At 41.8% G+C, this 17,375-nt stretch overlaps 1 protein-coding gene across 1 annotated transcript in view; it reads left to right on the forward strand.

The window, feature by feature from the left end:
* Positions 1 to 17,375, forward strand: part of DAPK1 (death associated protein kinase 1) — a 100,320-nt gene that overhangs the window by 20,388 nt on the left and 62,557 nt on the right. The window contains exon 15 of the mRNA XM_007939089.2: positions 4,876 to 4,974. Within this exon, the coding sequence (XP_007937280.2) occupies positions 4,876 to 4,974 (99 nt within the window). The remainder of the gene's footprint in view (positions 1 to 4,875; positions 4,975 to 17,375) is intronic.

The following is a 17,375-nucleotide window of genomic DNA, read 5'->3' on the forward strand; positions in this document are numbered from 1 at the left end:
ATGGCCAAGAAAAGGCTTGTGGCAGTCAGCCAAGAGAAGCCAAGAGAAGGGCCACTTGCCTTGGGCACAGCTGGGAAGAAGCTGAGAGCTGTCTTGGTCAAAAGCTGTCCTGAGTGAAGAGCTGTATCTTGTCTCCTGAGTTGCATCCTGCCGCTTACAAGTTGATCCTGATCTTGAGTTGTAACCTGTTACTTCCCTGTAAACCACACAATCCGGAGTATGGTGAGTTCTGTGTGGCACTTGCAATGATTATCAAATCCAGCAGAGAAGTAGAAAGTGTCACTGGGAGGATGGCTGATGTCAGAAATGGTGAAAAAGTTGGAGAATGGAAGTATGTCGGAATCAGTTTGGGGGCTGATCCTGCTTCTCATCCTCCTTGTGAATACAGACAAAGTCTAACAATACTAGGAGACAGTGACCCCAAGTGTTTCCAAGTAGACCTGGCCTCCACAGCATTTCCAGGAACTGATTCCTCAGCAGTAAATATCCAGGCCTTTCTTCCAAGATACCTCTAGTTTTACTCGAACCTCTAACCCTTTGGCAAGCACATTAATACTGTCTACACTATCCAGGACTCCTAGTGAATAATAAAGGAATGAAAATAAAGAATTACATACTTCCAAGTTCATAAAAATTCCCATATGCTGACTTCTAGAAGCTGACTAACTCCTTTCCTTTTCTCTCAATACCATTTAGATATGCATTAACAAATAAAATTGAACAGTTGGATATTCATGTGGTTTTAGCCCTGTAACTCTGAACAGCAAAGACCACTCTGTTAGGATTCTGTTGAAAACAAAGTTCAAGTAGTTTTTTTTTCTGAATTGTGGGTAGTCTTTATTTATAAATAGCACACTTGCTGCCAGCATAATTTTATTGTGATTTCTTTGATGTAAAAGAATTAATATCTGAAGCAGTTGGTAAATTATACTTTTACAGAAAAAATTACTCCTCTTGCACATTATGAGATTAATTCTAATGAAAATTGAAATTGGTAAGCTTTGTGTTCTAGAATTGTGAAAAGGCACTATCCAAAGCCTTGGCTATTAGATGCTGGGTGCGTTCTTAGCTTATCCCATTCTAATCTTGCCAAAGCAGTTATGTAAATGGCTTTAGGGAAAGGCAAATGTAATATTAAACAGCATCAAAGTCTTGCCTTTCCTTCTAGGATTCTATAAATGAATAAAAATCAGCTTCCAGGACCATCCTGGAGCTCATTTGAATGTCTTAGAGCTGGCCATTGTATGGACAGCTGGCCTACTGTGTGCTCAGCTTCTGGAATTAACTCTCAGCTCTAATATGTTCCTGATACTTTGCAGTAATGTTAACAAGGGAATGGATGTTCTCCCTGGCTTCACCCCATGCCTAAAAGCATAAGGTGTACTTGCTAAATATGCTGTTTTAAAAACCCAGCAGGATATTCCCAGACTTCCATACTTTAACACAGCTGATTTAGTTAGTGGAAAATCTCTATACACTTTGATACCGCACATGGTCACAGTAGTTCATAAATGCTGACATAAAGCCACCCTGGCAAAGCTTGTATTTTTCTCATAGGCAATACAATAGCAGGGCATAAAGAGCCTTGAATAGATGCTTTTTTCATTGGCTTGAGCTCAGCTGAATTGAATTCTATTAGTTCCACAGTTTCAAAATCTTGGAGTCTTCAACAAAATTCAGATCCATTATCCAGAACCCATTTATTATAAGCAAAAAACCAGTTGCCATTCAGATAATGCCAACCCATGGTGACCTCAGGTGTGTCAGAGTGCAACTGTGCTCTGACTTTTCAGAACTAGATCTCTAGGCCTTTCTTCTGAGAAGCTCTGGGTGGTCTTGAAGCTGCAGCCTTTCCATTAGCAGCTGACCATGTTACCATTTGCACCACCAGGATCTCCAAATGAGGAAGGCAGGAAAGAATATTCCATTTGAGGGAAATGTATATGTTTGGGAACTGTGTAGATACTCCATGTGCCTGACGCATAGGGGCTGTGTTACAGGTATTTGAGGAGGACTTGAATGAGGAGAAAATGAATCTGGAAGGAAACTTTGGGTCTGGGTGTTGAAAGTCCCTGAATATAATGCTAAGGAGTTTGAGGTTTTTTTTCTTGCAAAAATTGGGAGACTTTAAAAATGTAAATTAAGAAATCTTGTGTTCTTTTAAAGGTTCCCTGGTGGTGCAGTGGGTTAAGCACTTGGCTGCTAATCAAAAGGTCAGAGATTCAAATCCTCCAGCTGTTCCAGTGGAGTCTGCTTCTGTAAAGACTTACAGTCTTGGAAACCCTATGGGGCAGTTCCACTCGGTCCTATAGAGTCACTATAAGTTGGAATCGACTCAACGGTAGTGGGTTTTGGATTTTCCATCCTTTAATTTCTCTAAATAAAATATAATTTCTGAAAAAACAAAAAGGCAAACAACCCAATTTAAAAAATGAGCATAAGACTTTCCAGACATGTAGACCCCTCAAACTCTGACTCACATCTCCCTTCTGCCAGCACAGTAGGAAACTTAATTTAGTTACCTTATGAGAAACCTTATGAAAGTTCACCAAAGAGGATATTCAAATGGCCAATAAACACACAAAAAGATAGTCAACATCATTAGGCATTGTTGTTGTGGTGTACCATCCAGTCAACACTGACTCATAGTGACCCTATAGGGTAGAATAGAACTGCCCAGTAGGGTTTTCTTGTCTGTAATCTTTATGGGAGCAGATTGCAAGGTCTTTTCTCCCATGGAGTGGCAGGTGGATTTGAACTACTGACCATTCAATTAAAAGCTGAGCACTTAACTATTGTGCCACCAAGATTCTTTCACCAACCATTAGGAGATGCAAATCAAAGCCACAACGAGATAACCGTCTCACCATCACTAGACTGGCAGTGATCAAAAAAATTATAAAAAGTAACACGTGTTGTAAAAGGTTGTTGAGAAACTGAAACCTTCATCCAGTGCTGATTGGAATGTAAAATGGTGCAGCCATTGTGGAAAACAGATTGGTAGTCCCTCAAAAAGTTGAACACAGGACTATGATATGACCAAGCATCCCCATTCCTAGGTATATAGCAGAGGAAGCGACGGCAGAAACTCAAACAGAAACCACTGTTTGTCGCAGCACTTTTCACAGTAGCCAAAAGGTGGAAACAACTGAAATGTCCATCAACAGATGCATGGCTAAACAAAATATGGTATACAGTGTACCTGCAGTGGAATATTATGTAGCCATAAAGAAAAATGAAGTTTTGATGTAGATCACAGCATGGACTAACCTTGAAAATATTATGCTAATCAAAATAAATCAGAAGCAAAAAGACAAATGCTGTAGACTTCACTTACATGAAATAAGCAAACATATAGAAACCAAATATTATCAATGGTTAGCAACGGTGAGAGAGAGGGGAAAAGGGAGAATTTTTGTTTGGGTGACTGGATGGTGGGGAATGTTTTGGTTGAAGACAGTGATAATGCTGGTACAACCTGAAAAATGTTATCAATGTTACTGAGTTATAAATGTGGAAGAAGTTGTGCTGGCAGATGTTTTGTAGTGTAAGTTTCCATTATAGTTCAAAAGGGGGGGGTCCCTTTTCTTCATCACACTTTATTGTCCTTCTTCCCTTTTATAAAACTATAGTATGTTGTTGTTGTTAAGTGGTGTCAAGTCGATTTCAACTCATGACCCATGTGACAGTGGAACTGCTCATAGGGTTTTCTAGACTGTAGTCTTTATAAAAGCAAATTGCTGGGTCTTTCTCCCAAGGAGCTGCTGGGTGGGTTCAATTCATCAACCTTATTTGTACATCTTCATCTTATAGTCACAAATCCAGACATCTACAAGTCTCATGCACATAATATAAATGAAGACAACAGGCTGTGTGGGAATTGTGGTGAATTGGGGAACACACATCCACCTGCCCAAACAAGAGACTCCTGACTAAGCATGGCTCAAGGGAAGTAAGTCTGGATTTGTGCATGTGAAATCTCTAGACATGTAAAATTTTCAGGACATATTAAAAAAAAAATTTAAGGAAATAGACCTGAGGGCCGTATGCAGCCTGTAAACCACAAGTTTAAACTATGTAAACCACACAGATACTTTGGGCTGGAATTCACTCTGAAATTTCAAGCTATGGAGCACAATTTCTGATGGATGAAGACATATCTTTCTGTGTCAATGGCATGATCTAATACGGCTTTGCCCAGGAATAGGGGCATGGCTTTGAAATTTTTCCTCATTCAAGGGTCTTCAGAGTCCTTGGGCAATAAGAATAATCAGTGTAGTCAACTTTTAACTGAAAGGCCGGTGGTTCAAGTCCACCCAGAGGTGCCTTGGAAGAAAGGCCTGGAGATCAGTTCTGAAAAATGAGCCAGTGAAAACCCTGTAGAGTGCCGATCTACTCTAAGACACACAGGGTCACCATGTTGAAGTCTACAGCAACTGGTTACTGCACAGAGTATCTTCAGTAGCTGTGCTTGCATTCCTTCTTCCCTTGCTATGTCTAAATCTGACCCACAGTGTAGATTTTATCAGACATGTGGGACCCTCAAGCCCTGACCCCCACCTCCTTTCTGCCAGCAAAGCAGAAAATTTAATTTATTACCTTGTGATAAACCTCCCACTCTTCTATCCTTTGAAGTTTGCTTTGAAAGGTGGTACCCTTTTAGCTATGAAAAATACTTGAAAACATTCTGTTTGGCTTGTCTCCTTCAGTGGATGGCAAGTTTCTGGAGAAGGGAGACCACGTTTCTTTTTTTTTTTTTTTTTTCTGGTGAATCCCAGGCACCTTACATAATCCTCCGTCAGTGAGATCTACTCCATAAATGATCAGGAAAAAGCATGAAAACAACTCTCTTTTGTATTTCTTTTCTCTCCCTAGTATGGGCGAACCCCTCTACATCTTGCAGCCAACAATGGGATTCTGGATGTGGTCCGGTACCTCTGTCTGACTGGTGCCAACGTTGAAGCCCTCACCTCCGTGAGTATGGTCTGAGTACTTTCATCACGAGAAAGCTCTCCAAAATTTCTCATTCCTCAAGGGCAAGAGGGGAAAGGTATTGCTTGGCAACTGCATTCTAAAACAGACAGGCTGCTATTAAGCTTTAACTCCCCCACTGCAGTTACATAAACATTTGCCCACACAATCCTAGTTTAATATCTAGTTAATGTTTCATCCTCTTCTCAGTTCTTCAGGCCCCACTCTATCAGGAAACCCTGCAGTTTCCCAATGACCTGTTAGTTTTCCATGTTACACAACAGTGCCTTTGCATTTTTTATTAAATGTGTATGTTTTCTTTTCCTAAACGCTCCCATTTGACTCCAGGGCACTGGGAGCTCCTGTATGCTTTAGTGACTCCCACCCACTGCCATGGAGTCAATTCCAACTGCTGGCAATGCTTTAGGACAGAGTAGAACTACCCCCTAGGGTTTCCAAAGCTGTAAGTATATACTGAAGCAGACTGCCTCATCTTTCTCCCATGAAGTGGCTGGTGGGTTTGAACCACCGATCTTTTGGTTAGCAGCTGAATGCTTTAACCACTGCACCACCAGAGCTCCTTGTGTTGGGGCACAGTGTCCATATTTACCTGCAAAGCCAGGGGCCCTGCCGCTATTTGGAACAAGAGCTGTTCTCTCATGATTGACATGTCCAGCTTTGCTACTGAGCCTGTAAAATACTTTTAAATGCAATTTTCTTCAGTTCCCCTTATCTCCTGCCCCCTACTCCCCATTCTACACCTCCCTGCAGAAGAAACTCTTTGATTCACATTCCATGAAATACCAAAGAAGGAAAAAATTCCGACTAATAAGATATGGTTACAGTTTTATTGCTGCAGTTAATAATATAATTTGAGTTGTTTCTGGCTCAACCGTGGGCAGACTCTTCATTCTCCAGACGCCCATGTAGGAGAACAAGAAGTTCCTGAAACTCAAAGATTAGAGCTTTGCTGACGTGAAGTGTTTTTCTAAGGAGATAGATCACTTGGTGTTTTAAAAGATGGTGGCCAACCTTAGGAAAATCAAGGCCCTGTGGCTGGAGGTACATCCTCATTTCTTAGAGATTGATATAGGGATTGGCAAACTATACCCTAGAGGCCAAATCTAGCCTGCTTCATGTTTTTGTAAATAAAGTTTTATTGGAACACAGCCACACCCATTCGTTTACATATTGTCTATGGATACTTTCTTGAGTTGTTGTGACAGAGACCATGTAACCCACAGAACCTAAAATACTTGGTATCTGTTGTTTTACAGAAAATATTTACTAGTCCCTGATCTAGGAAGTGCCTTGCTGGAAAGTGCCTTGCTGGCCGCACTAATGTTTTTTTGATATCATTCCCTCCAAAGTAACAAGTTTGCTCTCTGCAGTGTAGATACAGAGCTGTGCTTTCCCTGTAGGCCTACTTACTATCAAAATTCTACATGGTATTGCTCCCCTTTTTAGGGCACCTCCTCACCCATCACAAACTGCACATACAATACCATTCAAAGACCTGATAGGCCAGATGTTTTATTATTAAATCTTGCCCAGAGTCCTTGGCACAGGATGCAGTTACTTCATCATGGAGAATTTATATTCATTTTTATGAGAAAATTTTGTGGGTTTTTTTGGTCATGGATCTTACCTCATAAAAAGTAAACTAGAAAAGGCAAAATTATGGAGATTGTGAAAAGATCAGTGGTTGCCAGGGAAGAGGGGAAGGGGGAGGGAGACGAAGTGGAGCACAGGGCATTTTTTGGGCAGTGAGACTCTTCTGTATAATACTGTAATGGTGGATACACGACATTATGCATTTGTCAAAACTCATAGGATCACATAGCACAAAAGCGTAAATTCTGATGTCAACTCTGGACTTTAGTTATTAGTAATGCATCAGTATTGATTCATCAGTTGTAACAAGTGTACCACAGGAATGTAAGCTGTTAATTATAAGAGAAAGAGTGTGCATGGGGGAAGAGATATATGAGAACTGCTTACTTTATGCACAGTTTTTCTATAAACCTGAAACTTCTCTAAAAAAAAAGTCTATTAAAAAACAAAAATAAACAAGCTAATGAGGATAACCTTGACAACACCAGCTGGCTCCTGCCAAACAAAGCAGTACGGGTTGGGGCCACTAAATTGTGTGATTCCCCAGGCTCCATGGGTCCCCAAAGCTACCCAGTGACCTTCTGTGAATCCATGGACATCTCCCTCTACCAGCTCTTGTTGACATTCATGGTTGTTTGCAACCACCTATCCCTCATTCTCAAGAAATCCCTTAAGTATATAATTTTGCTCCCTCATTCTTATCTCATGTCTTGCACTTCCCAACTCAGTGTAAGTACTTTTCCTGTTTAAGATGGATGTTCCCACAAGCACTGGGCAGTCTGCCTCATGAACCCTCACTCCCATAATCATGCATTTGTTCATCATGCATTTATTCTTTCTACATATAGGGTACCAGGCACTGGGCTAAGTGCAGGGAATACAGTGGGGAACAAGACAGGCATGGGCATTTAGAATCTTAATGGGAGAGGGACATTGACCAAAGAGCCATAACAGTAACTACATTATTACTAAATGGGATGCATGTGGTAAAGGGAAAGGACCAGGTACTGAGGGGGCTTACGAGGGAATCAGGGAGCAGTCCCCACAGTAGTACTGTTTAACCTGAAGTTTGAAGGTTGAGGAGTCATTAGGTGGGCAAAGAGAGTGTGAAGAACACACAGTGGCCAGGCCTCAGAGGAAGCAAGCACGTTCCAGGAATTGGAATTGAAATTTGTTGGAGCACAGCATGGAAAGTCTCACAAGATGAGATTGGAGGAGTAAGTGGGGCAGGGCTTTCATGGCTAAGGTGAAGATTTGGGTCTCTGTGTTACAAGCAATGGGAAGCCACTGAAGGTTTTAAGTAGGGCAGTGAAATGATCATTCACACACTGAGGATATCGACCTAGTGCTATCCAATAGAAATACATGCCACATATATAATTTTAAATTTCTTGATAGCCTCATTAGGAACAAGAAACAGATGGAATTAATTTCAATAATATACTTGATTTAGCACAATATATCCAAAATATCATTCCAACTGATTATAAAAAGCAAACACACTGCTGTTGAGTCGGATCTGACTCATAGCGACACCTCCTTGGGTTTCTGAGGTAGTATCACTAGGGAAGTAGATTGTCCAACCTTTCTTCCGAGAAGTGGCTGGTGGGTTTGAACCACCAGCCTTCTGCTTAGCAGTCAGATGCCTTAGGCACTATGCCACCAGAGCTCCTTCCAACTGGTAGTCAGTATTGTAAAATCATTAATGGGATATTTTACATTCTTTGTTTTGTACTGTTGTTATTAGTTGCCATTGAGTCGATTCTGCCTCATGGAGACACCATGTGTTAGCGTAGGGTTTTCTTAGCTGTAATCTTTACAGAAACATTGCCAGCAGGCTTTTTATTTATTTTTATGTGAATCCATGGACAGCTCCCTCTACCAGCTATTGCTGACTTTCAGGGTTATTTGCAAGTGAATTTGAATTACCAACCTTAGGTTAGCAGTCACATGCAAACTGATAGTGCCACCTAGGGACCTTTTGTTTTGTACTTATTTTCAAAATCTGATGTGCCTTTTATACTTACAGCTTGTCTTAACCTGACCAGCCACATCTCAAGTGCTAAGTAGCCTAGTGCGGTGAGTGGCAGCTACCTTATCAGACAGCACAGAGTCTCTGAATATTTTATCTCATCATCATCTGAGCAAGGGCTATGTTTCCTGATCCGTAAAATAACCCTTGACCCTGCAGTGCCCTCTAGTGTTCACCTTCTCTCTCCCCTTCTGTTCTCAACCATTTGATTCTAAATTAAAAAAAAAAGAAAAATTCTGAAGGTAAGGTACTGTCTTCTCAATTTTCCTTTCTCCCATACCCGCCTGCACCCTGCTGTCTTCTACTCCACCTGACTCTTAGTCACCTCCTGTTGCTCTTTCCTTCTAGACCTTTTAAATAGAAAATACAGATTTTTAAAACCCCATACAAGGTGGTTGCACAACATGGTAAATGTAATTTAATGCCACTGTGAAAATGATTAAAATGAAAATAATTTTAAATATATTTTACCACAATAAAATTAAAAAGTCAAGGGTAGTTTTATATATGGAAGGAAATTTTTTGTGTTGGCTACCAGGGGTGGGAGGGGAGAGGAGGGAACACTGCTAGAAGTTAGAGACAAGTATTGATTTGGGTGAAAGGAAGGGCAATGTACCAAATGTGAGTGATCAACACGGTGGCATTGAGAAAGAGGAAGACATAGAGAGGTGCATGGGAGGTACAGACAACAAAGATAAACCCTTTTGCACATACAGTACCACATTGCCAGTGAAGGCAAACATTGATATACGGGTGGATAGATGGGTGGACAGACTGAACTATTAGGTATGTCTGTGCAGGAGGGAGTGTGCCCATGACCATGTATAGGGTTGGCAGACAATGTTTCTACAAGTGTATTAGTATGTTCTGTAAGAATTTCCAGGTAAATAGTGGAACTGCCAAGGGGCAAGGTTGCAGTCACCTCTTGGCCATAGCCAACTACCCAGAGCGAGCGAGTAATTAGACCTGTAGGCTCGGGACCATAGTCACAGGGGACATCAAGCTCAATTGGCATAAAGTACTACACAAAAACATTGTTCCACTTCCTACTTTAGCAAGTAGCAACTAGGATGTTAAAAGTTTGCAAGCGGCCATCTAGATGCAACAATCCAGAGCAAAGAAGAATGAAGAAAACCAAAGACCCATGGAAACAATTAGTCCAAGCAACTAGTACACCGTGCAATCTTAAGCCTATACAACTATGAGACCAAAAGAACTAGATGGTTTCTGGATACCACTGTCAACTACTCGGAGGGGATCTTTGTAGGAGATCTTTGATAGAGTGGGAAAACAATGTGGAACAAAACTCAAAATCATTAAAAAAAAAAAAAAAAAAGGACCAGGTTTGCTGGTCTGATAGAGCATGTTGGGGTGGAACCACTGAGACTATGGCTCCTAGTTGCCCTTTGGGTCTGGAATTGAGCCCACTCCTGTGCCTTCCAGCCAAACAAAAGACAGGCATATGAGCTGAACATTTACCTGAGGTAGATACACTCCTTGGAGAGAACAATCATGGGAGAATAGAAGGGCTGTGTTTGCACAGGGAGACAGCTCGGGGGGCAGGAGTGCATGGAGGGAAGGACACAGGGAAGAGGCACCTGTGAGGAGGAAGTGGGAGGGAGCTATTGCATTGTGGGAAATTGTAGTCAGTGTCATGAGCCAATGTGTATGTGAGCTGCTGTATGGAAAGTGAATTTGCTCTGTAAACTTTTACCCAAATCCCAGTAAAAATTTAATAAATAAATAAATGTAAAGCTTAATGAATTATTCTAAGATAAAGACCCCACTCAGGGCAAGAAATAGAACTTTTGCAGCCACCCCAGATGCCCGCAGTCCCCTGTCTCCACTGCAACTCTCTCCTCCCTGGAGATACAGCCACCACAATGACTTTTTAAAGTAATCACTCCCCTGTGTTTCTTTATAGTCTTCTCACACAAGTACCAGTAGAGTTCATTTTTTAAGAGCAGTTTTAGGCTAACAGAAAAACTGTGAAGAAAATACAGAGTTCTTGTATGCCTTCTCATTTCCCCAGTTTCCCCTGTTATTAATATCTTGCATTCCTATGATATATTTGTTACAACTGATGATAAAACCAAAAAAAAATAAAAAAAAAAAAAAAAAAAAACCCAAACCCACTGCCATTGAGTCAATTCTGACTCAGAGACCTCCATTGGATTTCCAAGGCCGTAAACCTTTAGGGAAGTAGATTGCCTCTTCTTCCTGCCATGGGGCAGCTGGTGGGTTTGAACTGACAACCTTATGGTTAGCAGTCAGATGCTTTATCCACTATGCCACCAGAGCTTTTTATAATTGATAATACAACATTTATCAACTAAGAGATCCCTGGGTGGCACAAACAATTTGTGCTCATCCGCTTACTGAAGGTTGGCAGTTCAGACTGACCCAGTGGTGCCATGGAAGAAAGGCCTGGCAATCTTTTTTCCATAAAAATGACAGCCAGTTCTTTCAACAACACATGGGGTCGCTATGAATTGAAACAGACTCAACAGCAATAAGCTTTTGCTGTTGTTGTTTATTAACTAAAGCCCATAGTTTACTTTAAGGTTCACTCTTTGTGTAGTATAATCCTGTGGTTTCGGACAAAGGCATAATGCATATGTGCACTATTACGGTACCATACAGAACAGTTCCAGTACAGTTCCAGTGCCCTAAAAATGCCCTGTGCTCCACCTCTTCTCCCTCTTCCAACCCACTTCCCTGGCAACCACTGATCTTTTTTCACTGTCTATATAGTTTTGGCTTTTCTAAAATGTCATGTCAATGTAATCTTAAAGTATGTAGCCTTTTTAAACTAACCTCTCCCACTTAGCAATATGCATTTAATGTTCCTTCATATCTTTTAATGGCTTAAGAGCTTATTTATTTTTATTGCTAATATTCCATCCTACCACTCGTCCATCAGTTTGTCATACTGTGGTTACTTGTGTGTTGCTGTCAGGGATTTCATTTTACTTCAATCCCCAATCAACACCCATGGAAGCAGCAGTCAAGAAATAAGACATTGTATTGCACTGGGCATATCTGCTCCAAAAGACCTCTTTAAAGTGTTAAGCAATAAAGATGTCACTTTGAAGATCAAAGTGGTAGTGCCTAAGGCACTCTTTGGTAGGAAGATTGGGCAATCTACTTCCATAGTGATACTACATCGGAAACCCAAGGAGGGGTAGCTATGAGTTGAATCTGACTTGATGGCAGTGAGTTTGGTTTGGTTTGACCCAAGCCATGGTATTTTCAGTAGCCTCATTTGCATGTGAAAGCTGGACAATGGATAAGGAAGACTGAAGAAGACTTGATGCATTTGCATTGTGGTGTTGGTGAAGAATATTGGAAACACCATAGAGTGCTAGAAGAAGAAACCAATTTGTCCTGGAAGAAGTGCAGCTGGAATGCCCCAACTTTGCTGGTCATGTTGTCAGAAGGCACCAGTTCCTAGAGGATAGCGTGCTTAGTAAAGTGGAGGGTCAGCAAAGACAGAGGGAAGACCCTCAGTGAGAGGCATCTACGCAGTGGCTGCAGCGATGGCTCAAGCATCGGATGGCACGGGACCCCGCAGTGTCTCATTCTGTTGCACTGAGGGTCTTAGGGCCAGTTTATCGGTGCCTAACAACAGTACTCCATTGCGTGGATGTACCATGCTTTGTCTATCCGTTCACCTACTAGTAGCTCTTTTAATTCTTATTTCACTAGTTATCGCTCCAGGATTTGGTGTTACTGGCTCTCTTGCTTTGGACAGAAAAAGCCTAATTTCTCCTGCTCTCTGTCCAAGCTCCCTTTGGTGACCCACATCTTGTCCCCACCATTGTATGGGAGGTTCCTATTGGTCAGTCCTGGCCAGTTCTCCCTTTCAGTCTCCCTGAGACCTCTCAGCAACTGTCCCTGAACTTGAGGCCCACATCCATGTCTCCAGTCCAACTTGTCTGAGCCCCACACTCGGAGCCCCAGCAGCCTCATGGACACCCACACTGAGAAGCCCTCTGTAGTCCAAGTGTGCTCTTCCTCCCAGGCTGTTGTTCCTCCTCCATGCTTAACCTTTGTAAAGAACTTCAGCATGTCTGTCTCCCTGTCTAAAAGCATGGGAATCCTCCTTAAGAGTCACTGATTGGCACAAACTGTTAAGGGCTTGACTACTAGCTAGAAGGTTGGAGGTATAAACCTACCCAGAGACACCTTGGAAAGAAGACTTGGTGCTCTGCTTCCAAAAGGTCAAAGCCTTAAAATCCCTATGGAGCCATTCTGCTCTGCACTCATGGGGTCCCATGAGAGTCACAATTGATTCAATTACCACTCACAACAGAGCATTATACCAAATCCTGTCAAATTTGCCCCCTGAATTCTTGAAGATGCAATGCTCTGTCCACCCTGCTCCACCTTGTTTAAGACCTTACTGTGTCTCCATGGTGAAGTCACCTCCAAACCAAGTTTTGTCATCTCATGCCCCTCCTGGACAGTTCCATTCGCCACCACTTTTATCTTTCCAGAAATACCAACCTAACAATGCGCTCCAGCTTTAAATCATTCAGGGGCTCCTTTGCCTTTAGGATGTGGCCTCTGTAACCAGCCCTGACACCTGCCCAGCCATAGCCTTCACTCCACCCCATATCCCTCATTTACACTGGATGGAACTATTTGCAGATTCTGGGAAGCCTCTTTCTCAACCCTCGGCGAGTTGGCACGTGCTGTTCTTTGTCCGGAGTTTTTGATTTCTACCCCTTTGTCTCCTGTGCTTGTGTGTGTGGTCATGCGTGAACACACACACATACACACACACACACATCGCTTTCCACCAGTGCCAAGGAGTGCTATAAGGCAACATGATACTTTTCTGCTTTCATAGTGAGAGAGACTTTTCACACCTAGTATCAGGCACAAAGAGCCCTGGTGGCACAGTGGCTAAGCACTCAGCTGCTAACCTAAATGTTGGTGGTTTGAATCTACCAGTTGTTCCATGGAAGAAAGATGTGGCCTTCTGCTTCTGTCAAGACTTAACAGCCTTGGAAACCTTATGGGCAAGTTGTACTCTGTTCTATAGGGTCTCTCTAAGTTGGAATCAACTTGACAGCATCAGGTTTGTTTTTATCAGGCACAGATAATCTCTGTAGCCAATAATATTAGTGGCAAGAACATTTTGTGACACTAACTCCTTCCCATCCAGGAAATGTCTTCTTACTTAGTCTCCTCCAGTGTGTCTGATTTGACCCCAAGGGACTTACAGTAACTGCTTTTCTTGCTTGGTTGGAACTGTCTGCTAACTTCTTCTACAAGGCTATTAGCCTCAGCCATGATCACCTGTAATGCATCTTTGTCTACTCATTGTTCTTCCTGCTTCTGCCCTTGCCTCTTTACAGTCTGTTCCTCACACAGCAGCCTGCATGACTCTGTTAAAATTTAAGTCAGACAAGGTTCTTGCTCTGCTCAAATCCTCTGATACCTTCCCACTCTCTCAAGGGAAAGGTCCATATGATGGAGCTTACAAGACCCTAAAGATCTTCCCTTCCCTCTGCCTCCCTAGCCCCATCTCTTTCCCTACCTTTTCCCCTTGTTCCCCCTGCACCACCCACATAGGCCTTCATCGAACATGGCAGCCATCCTGCTGCCACAGGGCCTTTGCATTTGCTGCCTTTATCATGAAATGTTCATCCTCCAGATACCCAAATGACTCACTCCCTGGTCTTCTCAAATCTTTACAGAAATACCACCTTTTCAGTGAGGTCTTCCTGACAACCTTCTCCCCCTAACACTTCCTTCTCACCTCCATTGCCACCAGGACTGCCTATCATCTTTACCATAGCACTTATCACCATCTGACATACAGTATATTTTACTTATGCATTTGTTTCTTGTCTGTTCCTTCTAGTAGTTTGTAAATTCTATGAAAATTGATATTTTTGTTTATTTTGTTCACTGTTGTGTCTCTTGTGCTGGCACATAGTTGCTCAGTAGATATCTGCTGGATGAATGAATGAATGAAAGCACAGTGCCAGGGATGTGTAATGTTTGTGAATGAGTGCTAAATGGGTGAATTCTTAAAATTTTGTAGGTTAAAAAAAATTCATCATTTTCCTCCAAAATATCTGGAAAATGTGTAAGTTACTGCACATATCTTTTCAGATTATCTTCTCAGTAAGAGATAGACAAATTTGGTTTTCCTTTCAATGTCTATTCCAGTTAGAATCTCATTTTGTTACATCTTGAAGCATCTTACAGGCATACCTTGGAGATATCGCAGGTTCGTTTTCAGACCACAGCAATCAAGTGAATATCACAATAAAGCAAGCCACACAAATTTTTTAGTTTCCCAGTGTATGTAAAAGTTACATTTACGCTAAACTGTAGTCTGTTAATCACAGTAGGACAAACTGACAGTAGTCTCTTAAGTGTGTGGTTAGCATTAAGAGAGTTTGAAATATTCTGAAAATTACCAAAATTTGATACAGAGATATGAAGTGATCACATGCTGTTGGAAACATGGCACCAATAGATTTTCTCAAAGCAGGGTTGCCAGAAATCTTTAGTATATAAAAAGTACAGTATCTGTGAGGCACCTAAAACAAGGTATTCCTTTATATGTGTCACTAGAAGTCCTGATTATTCTCAGCTATCAAGACATCAAACAAGGTCAGCATGTTTTTGAAGTGTAGGCTTCTACATGACCCAAGTGGTCAGCATGGGAGCTCTGGCTCCTAGCACACAAATGAATGAAATTGTCTTTAGTCATTTCAGTGTGTTTCTTTTTCTTACATGCTTTGCTGCCAAATTGAGAATCACTGCTGAGTGCCTAGGAGTGCAATTGTGAGGGGGCTCCTATTGCACAAAACGAATGCACTGATTCTTGAAGCCAACTAATCCCTCCTAAGAAGCCACTGAGTCCCCGAGGTCAACAGAGCCACAGGTTTAGATGATGGTCAGCTGGGAGCATCTTTTTTTATATCTTCTCAAAGCACTTAGCTCATTGAGTCCATAAAACCAGTGTTTGTAACAAGGAGGGCAGCAAGTGCTAGAATCTCTCTTGGGCCAAGTTTAGCTCATTGAGTTTAGTGGCTTGCTCAGGAGCACAGAGTAGGTCAAGACCAGAACCCAAGGTCCAGCTCTTACCCCTTTTCCCTCTAGCATAGCAAGCTAGGTGGTTTGGAGGAAATTCATCAGCTTTTTTATTAAATCATGCTGCTTGCTTGTTCTGCGCCTGGCACTTTGTTAGGTTCTTTCCATTCAGTTTTCTCGTATCTGCTCAAAAGGTCTCTGAGTGACTCACATGGTTTGCTCTCAGACACTATCCTAAAGGTTGGCAGTTTGAACCCACCCAGCAGCACCATGGAACTAAGTGCTAAGGATCTGTTTCTGTATAACAGCCAAGAATACTGTAGAGAGCAGTTCTACTCTGTATCACATGGGGTTGTCTGGAGTTGAATTGGCTCAACAGCTATGGGTTTGGTGGTGGTGCTTTTTTTAATTTGCTCAAGAATCTTCTTTGATGAAGATAATATTTCCCAATTATTGCAGATGAAGAAACCAAGGCTCACAGCCAATGAGGGACTGAATTAGGATTTAATCCTGGGTTTTTCTAACTTCAGAGTTCAAACTCTCCCCACTATAATGCAGGAGGCATTTCTCTCAAAAGTCTGAATTGTGTCCTTTTGGGGAACGTGCTTTTTAAACTGTAAGGTGCTACACAAATAAAAGACATTATTATTGGTGTGTTCTCAATAGAGGACAATTTTTTTTTTTTTTTTTGGTATTCTTTTCTTGTTTTATTAATAAAACTGAAACCCTTCTCCTCCAAATTGCCCCAACATGTAATCAACAGAGGACGTTTTTGGCAGTGTCTGGAGACATCTTGGATTGTCAAAAGTAGGAGAAAGGGGATGTTCCTGGCATCTGGTGGGTAGAGGCCAGGGATTCTGCTGAACAGTTTGCAATGCATAGGACAACCCCTCACATCAAAGAATTGGCTGGTCCAAAATGTCAGTAGCACCAAAATCAAGCAGCATTGGTCTGATGGGACTTCACATGTGTCAGGGTGAGTGACTTGAGTTGCAGGGTTGGGAGATGAACTCTTAAATAGATTTACGGTATCCTTTGGCTTCCGTGGAGATAAAATTTTGTGATCGACAAACATTGATAGATAAACCAAAATGCTTCCAATTTCTTTCTTTTTAGTCATTTTCATTTCTTTGGAAAATCCTTCTCTTCTTTCCTACTTTAGAAGTTTTCATGATGTTTTAAACTGCACCAAAACATTCCATGAGGTTCTGTTTCTTTGTGGGTAGCATGGGAACAATGACAGTTCCCATTTCAAAGGAGAGATTCTGAGGACTAATGCATGTAAAGGACTTATAACTGGGTGTGGCATGTATTATTAGGAGATGCTCGCTTAATGTTACCATTATCATTCATATTCATGGTATAAAACCAGAAATGAATTCATCCAGTATGAAACTTCAGCCTGATGAAGATTCTCTCATTAAAAAGCAATCCCCAATCTGTAGCCTATACGACCATGAGACTATGACACCATACCACTGTCAGCCACTCAGAGGGGGATCTATGGAGGAGATCCTGGATAGAGAAGGAGAAGAATGTGGAACAAAACTCAAAATTATTTGGGGAAAAAAAGGGGGCACCAGGTTTGCTGGTCTGATAAAGCCTGGTGGAACCACTGAGACTATGGTCCCTAGCTGCCCTTCAGGTCTGGAATTAAACCCACACCTGTAGCTTCCAGCCAAGCAAAAGACAGGCATAG

The sequence above is a fragment of the Orycteropus afer genome, unplaced genomic scaffold (assembly GCF_000298275.1).
Source record: "Orycteropus afer afer isolate SDZICR_OR568_19922 unplaced genomic scaffold, OryAfe1.0 scaffold00005, whole genome shotgun sequence".
Lineage (NCBI taxonomy): Eukaryota > Metazoa > Chordata > Mammalia > Tubulidentata > Orycteropodidae > Orycteropus > Orycteropus afer.